General features: G+C 32.1%; 1 protein-coding gene across 1 annotated transcript; it reads right to left on the bottom strand.

The window, feature by feature from the left end:
• Nucleotides 1-2321: 2321 nt before the first annotated feature.
• LOC136235072 (3-ketoacyl-CoA synthase 6) lies at nucleotides 2322-4140 on the bottom strand. Its single transcript, XM_066024593.1, has one exon. It carries the CDS (start codon nucleotides 4035-4037, stop codon nucleotides 2547-2549), a length of 1491 nt encoding a protein of 496 aa, XP_065880665.1. The 5' UTR covers nucleotides 4038-4140; the 3' UTR covers nucleotides 2322-2546.
• Between the last annotated feature and the right edge of the window lie 2993 nt (nucleotides 4141-7133).

Genomic DNA, 7133 nt, shown 5'->3' with positions numbered 1-7133 from the left:
GGTAGAACGGGAAGCGACAGTGTTGCGGCTGCGTTAGATTTGGTCATTCCCCGGACTGAGTTTCAAGATTTGCTATTAAATTTCATGCGTTTTATATATCGCATGTCTAACTACCTTTATTATCACTCCTAAATTACATTTAATCTATTAGGTTTTTAACTTATAATAATTAATGAGAAGAATTTGTAATGAAAGTTAGTAGAAGTTTATTTTACTCACAAAATAGTAAATTATATAAAATTTATGATCATTGTATGTACTAAAAATATGCTTATTGGTAGGTAATATGTAAATTTAGTTACATTTCTCTTCCAAAAAGAAAAACGCTTTTTATCCATGAGTTTAATTTGCACATAAAACTATTTTACCTTGTAGTGTGAGTGATGGTGTGTGGATCCTCCTTTGTTGATTGGAAACTTATTAGTAGTCGATTATTAAAAAGTTATTAGTTAGAAACTAATAATTGATTTTCTAACAAATGATTATACGATCATCATTTTCTTGCACCATAAAATCATTATCTTACTGGCCCCTTTAATTATTTGATGCTTGCAGAGAAGCTCTTTTTCTGGTATCTCTATTGGTTGAACAAGATTATGATGGAGATTACAATTTTCTAATTAGTCTTATTTATGCTATTAATAGTGAGCACTTGATAACTTTTATTTTAAGCTTGACTGTTAAAGATTGTCTACTTTTTATACAGCATTTTTTGAGTTGTAAGTTTGCTTTGATTAAACGATATATGAATAAGGTTTGTATTAATTCAATCTCTTGGTAGGACAAATTATTAATTCTCATTCTTATCGTGGGGTTTGATTTTTCCATTCATTCCTCTTATATATATATCTTCTTCACACTTTGGCGTTTCATGCCTTTATACGAGCAGTCTATATATTCAACTGATTTTAATTAATTTATGAAGTGTTATTTTTCTACAAAAGAATAATAATAAAAACTATCAGTAAATACTATCGGGTAGAAGCATGGGGAATCCAACATGGGGGCAGTGGGGGCAGTTGCTCCCACTGACATTTGTATTTTTTTAAAAATCCAGGTATTAATTTTGAAGTTTTAGTGCTTTGCCCCCTTCATCAATGGAGGTTTAGGGTTTACTGGTTTTATAATTAAAGATGAAGAATGATTTTAAATTTAATATTTTATTTTTATTTTTTTTAATTATGTTTTAAAGTAAAACAACGTCGTTTTATTTAATCAGAACTATATCGTTTTATTTACAACAAAAATAAAAAAAATAAAAAGTAAATATTTAAATGTAAAACTAAATAGGTTCTAAAACAAACCATCGGTCTCTCTTACTCTTTTTAATCTATTTAGTTCTTCTTCCTCAATTCCTCTTTCTTCTTAAGCCTAAATTGAAATCCCTAATCCTAAGTAAGATTAAATCAAAATCGACAGCCAACCCCTCCGTAATTGGATCGTTGGTCCAGCACTCCATCTCCGATATTTGCCTCTCTACTTTGGTATTTTTTGCATATACCTAAAAAATAAAGACAAAGAATGAAGAATGATTTTGATATTTTATTTGATGATCTGCATTAGTTACTGAATTTTATATTCTATTATTTAGAACTTTGAGCATTTGATAGTTTTTTTTGTTGTTGTAATATTTGTGAATGAGTTTGTTAAATTTGTAATTGTTTTGTTATGCACATACTATAAAATGAATGGAAAAAAGAATGCTCTTAATTTTAAATATTTGATGACTTGTATTGATTGTTGAATTTTTTTTGAAACTATTATTGAATTTTATATAATATTATGTAGATTTTTTTTTTAAAGATACTATTTAGAGTTTTAAGAGTTTTTTTTTTTTTTGTTATATTTGTGAAATATTATATTAAATTTGTAAATTGTTTCTTAAAACAAATTATACTAAATAATAGTATTTTTTTTTTCCATAAATTTGAAGTTTTGATTAAATTCATGTACATTAAATATTTTTACCAAATACTAATATTTAGGCCTTTAATTAGTTATTTGACCAATTCAAGCAAATATATATTTGATGTCTTGAATTCAATGGTACAATAGTTATTTCTCTTTGATTGCAGTCCAGAAAACAAGCATAAGCATTAAATATTGCTGATACCACCAGCTCAACTTCACCCAATCAAGTTAAACTTCCATCTATATTATTCAATTGTATCTACCTTTTCATGAATAGATTCAATGACCAAAACCTAGAAAAAAAATGAAATAAATGTTTTCCTAAGATTAATAATGGCTACACGTTCAAAATAATGCAAACTCATAAGAAAGTTATATTAAATGTTACTAGTAAAAAAAGAAAGAAAAAGTGATTAAAATGATTAAAGAAGATATATAATTAATTAATACAGTATGGAGAAAAGAAAGAACAATACAGGAGGAGAAATACAGAAGAGAAAATACTATGAAAGCAATCCTTGTTTTCTTTTCTTTTTTTTTCCCAGGAAGCATACAGATATTAAGAAAGAAGCAAACTCATGAATAATATAATAATAATAATAATAAATATGACAATTTCCATTTCTGAGGCTGCTTTAAAGCTTGACAACTTCAGGAATATGAACAGGGTACCTATCAATGCAATCAGCCCAAGGTCCATCCATCCCTGATTTTATAGTTTTATTGCATTTCCAAACTGCACTGTTACACTTAAATCCACTTCCAAATGCTATCTGCCATACTCTATCTCCTCTCTTCATCCTCCCTTTTGATTCTATGTAACTCAATTCATACCACAGTGAGGATGACGATGTATTCCCAAAACGGTGTAGTGTCATTCTCGATGCCTCAACATGCTCTGCAGATAGCTGTAAATTCTTTTGCAGCTCATCTATAACAGCTCTCCCACCGGCATGTATACAGAAATGTTCAAAAGCTTGCTTGAAATCAGGAATATACGGCTTCCATTTGGGGTTGAATATTTTCCGGCCGATAAGTGTTAATAAAAACAGGATTTGCTCCGATGCCGGAAGCACTAATGGCCCAATTGTTGTAATGTTTGATTTCAAAGCTTCACCAGCTATAGCCATCAAGTCTTTAGATAAATTGATTCCTACTTTCCCTTCTTTATCTTCCTCCTCATACACACACCTGAACGCTTTGTCGTCTGCACCTTTGTGAGTCCGAACAACGTGTACGAGCCTGTACTTGGCTCGCCACCGCTGAGACCGGCGGTTGGACAAGAGAATAGCGGCGCCGCCCATCCGGAATAGACAATTCGGCAGAAGCATAGCTCGCTCATTTCCTTGGTAGTAGTTTGGAGTGATGATCTCAGTGCTAACAACTACGGCATTAGAATTGGGATGAACTTGAAGAAGATCACGAGCTAAATCAATTGAGATTAAACCAGCGCTGCATCCCATACCGGAAAGATTGAAGCTCTTAATGTTGCTTCTTAACTTGTACTTGTTAATAACCATAGCAGAAAGAGACGGCGTAGGAGAGAAAAGACTGCAATTTACAATTAAAATGTCAATATCTTTAGGCTTCAAGCCAGTTTTCTGAAAAAGAGCATCGACGGCAGAGAAAATAACAAGTTCAGCTTCTCCTCTGGCAGCCTCCATGGTCGGTTTAGGAGGAATATAATGAATAGCAGGAGGAAGACAAGTTTCTTCCCCGAGGCCGGAGCGTTCAAGAATCCTCATCTGAAACTCAACACTTTTGGGATTATCTTTCAAAATAAGCCTGGAATGCTCCATGAAAGTGGAGAAAGGAACTCGGCAAGTAACGGGGGGTTTATAACAAGCATAATCAACGAGATAAATAGTTCTTGGTTTGGACATGAAGTAAACAGTAGCAACAAAGATGATGAAAAAAGAAGAACATAGAATTTGAACAAGATCAAAATGAAGTGATCTCCAAAGGTTCAAGAGCTCAGAAGGGCCTAAACGGAGAACCTCAATGGAAATAGCAGCCATTACAGGAATCAAGAGAAGATAGAGAATGTGATTAACAAGATACTGATAGCCAAGTTTGACATACTTGAGCTTTACAGAATTGGAGAAATCAGGCAATATTTGGGGCATTTTGTTTTGTTTTGTTTTGTACAAGAAAATGAAGAAATTAGGTTAGTAGGAAGGAAGGGGAAAGGAGGGCGAAGATATAAAAGACGAAGGGGACCGGGAGCAATGAAGGTGGCAGATGAGAAGATTAAATGACATACACACGTCACTCAACGCTCACTTAACTTGCTATTAATTTTCTCTTTTTCTTTTTCTTTTTCTTTACTTTAATATTAGGACTACCCAAACTTAGATTCCAAAAAACTAATTCACTCCCCAGTGTATCATTAGTCTCCCCTAAATTTATTTAAAATAATATGATTATCCAGTAAGTAGTTTACACATTAAATAAGTTCAAATTTAATCTATCACTTAAATAAGTTTAAAGACTCCAAAAGATCATTTAAACAATTTGAGGTTACCATATATTACTCTAAGTAAGTTCATATAGTTAATTATACAAAAATGTAAATTCGGGATAACAATCAATTTTGCTCAACCAAATTAAAAGACTTTCAATATATTAGAGTTAATTACATTCTTTTCTTTTTTTTGAAACCAAGTTAATTACATTCATAATCCTTTAAAATATAAAAATACGAAACATTTAATTTTTTTTACATCAAAACCATCCAACTTCACACTTCATTTCTTGTATAATCTCATTACATATCAGCCATAATGGTTACTTGAAAGATGCATAGACAATAGGTAAACCAAATTTTTATGTGCTTTACATACCACCAAATTCAATAGAACCAATTTCATATATCCTCCTCCTTTTAATTTCTCACATCAAGAGACCTAGAAAAACTTTAATTGCTGTGTAAAAATTTGGGTTGTGTTATTATTAAAATTTGAAGAAAAAACTATAAGAAAAATTAAATGCAATGTGAATGATTTTAGTATTAATAAATAATGTTTTAGAGTAGTACGAAAGTTGATATATTAAGGTATTTATTGAGTATTTTCCAGTTGGAAGTAAACACCCAACATATACCAACTCGGTTCTTTGTTGTATCCGTCGGTCCCTACTATTGGCTAGTATTTATTTTGGTAGTATTTCATCAATCATTTCCATAATTTCTTGAATCTAAATATAGGCGCTTATTTATTTATTTATTCACTTTCCACAAGTCTCCATTAACTTAGTACAGTAGGAGTATTAGTTACAACAAATGTGTAGACTTGAATCTTAATCTGGAATGTACCCTTTTGAAAGTAGAAAATTGAACAGAAAGAGAGGCAATTTAATGAAAATGGAGGCATTCATACACACTAACTCAGAACAAGCCAGTACTTTGACTTCCCCTACTGCATTTTCACAAATGGATACAAAGTAAATTAATCAAAGTCAAACTCTCAACTCTCTTTTTTCCTTACAAATTCCAAACTAGTATAAATATATTTGCCAAATTACTCAACTAACCCTTTTTTCTTTTTTCTTTTTTCAAAATGCATCATTTGACTCATGATCGATCCAAAATTTATGTATTTAACTCATGATCTATTACTTATCTCAATTAGTAAAATCACACCTAAAATGAATTAAAAGTTAACTACTGTTGATTTTGTTACATAAATAATCTATTATGGCATTAGTAAAAATTCTAAAATCTGGTTTAATCTAAAAAAAATATTCTAAATATAGATTGCAGAGAGAGAAATGACTGTTATGGGTCCAGCCCATATTTAAGGTCCATTTAATATTAATTTTGGCTTCTTAGAGAAGCTAAGTTAATATGTATTTAAGTGTATGAGTGGTCATATTATTTAAGACAAGTGAAGGAAGAAGAAAAGACACACCAAAAGGAGATTTTCGGATTTGACATTTTCTCTCATTAGGTCAGTTCACGTTTTTGTCGATTCCCGGAGATTGAACCGTCGGATCGTCACGATTTTTGGACAAGAGCTTCTAGACATATTGTTCATTGTTCTCACCGTTGGGATCGCCGTTCGGAGGTCGAAAAAGTCTGTTCGGAGTTGGGGCAGATTGTAGACTGATTTCTTCTCTTTCTTGGTATTTGTCTACTTCTTGAAATCTCTTATTGTTTCATGATTGTTGGTGGGTTATAAACCTTTTGTAATAACTTTGTTGGGTTTGTTTTGCCCTCAATTTTATCATAATAAGAGAAGTAGGGTGGACTCCTCAAACGTCTCGTGGTTTTTACTCTTCACACCGAAGAGGTTTTCCACGTATAAATCTTGTGTTGTTGCTTGTGGTTTTGGATTTCCATTCTTGTGGTTATAGTTGCTGTTTTGATTTGGACTTGGTTTGTGATTTGGTTGATTGTTTGTTAGATTGATCCTTGTGGTGTTGTTATTGGTATTCCGCGTATTTGATTGTTGTTATTGGTAACCCGTCTTTTGGGTCCTTCAATTGGTATCAGGGCAAGGTTAATTTTGAAGTTAGCTATGGAGTCTAATAGCAGTAATAGTTCCATGGTTAAATTGACATCAACCAATTATTCTATATGGAGACCTATGATGGAAGATTTGCTTTATTGCAAAGACTTGTATGACCCAATTGATACAGAAATTAAAGAGGATGGTAGTGTGTCTAAACCAGTTAAACCTGAAAAGATGGAAGATAGAGAATGGGAAAAATTGAAAAGAAAGACATTGGGGACTATTAGACAATGGGTTGATATTAGCATTTTCAACCATGTTTCTCAAGAGTCCGACCCATATGATTTGTGGAAGAAATTAGAGGGTCTTTATGAAAGAAAGACTGCTCATAATAAGGCTTCTTTGATTAAGAGGCTTGTTAATTTGAAGTTGAAAAGTGGGAAGTCAGTTTATGAACATCTTAGTGATTTTCAAGATATAATCAACAAACTTACCACTATGAAGATTATTCTTGATGATGAGTTGCAGACTTTATTTCTGTTGAGTTCATTGCCAGATAGTTGGGAAACTCTTGTTGTGACTATTAGTAACTCTGCTCCAGATGGTGTAAATTCTTTGGATGTGATCAAAGAGAGTATGTTTAATGAAGAGATAAGAATAAAGGAGATGGGAGTTGATAATTCATAAGCTCTTGTTGTTGAGAATAGAGGTAGAGGCAAGAGTAGAGGTCCAAAGAGGCGTGGTAACTCAAGAGGTAGGTCTAAGTCCAGA

This window comes from Euphorbia lathyris, chromosome 1 (genome assembly GCF_963576675.1).
Source record: "Euphorbia lathyris chromosome 1, ddEupLath1.1, whole genome shotgun sequence".
Classification (NCBI taxonomy): domain Eukaryota; kingdom Viridiplantae; phylum Streptophyta; class Magnoliopsida; order Malpighiales; family Euphorbiaceae; genus Euphorbia; species Euphorbia lathyris.
Note: the sequence above shows the minus strand (reverse complement) of the source record. Positions and strands in the feature narration are given on the sequence as shown.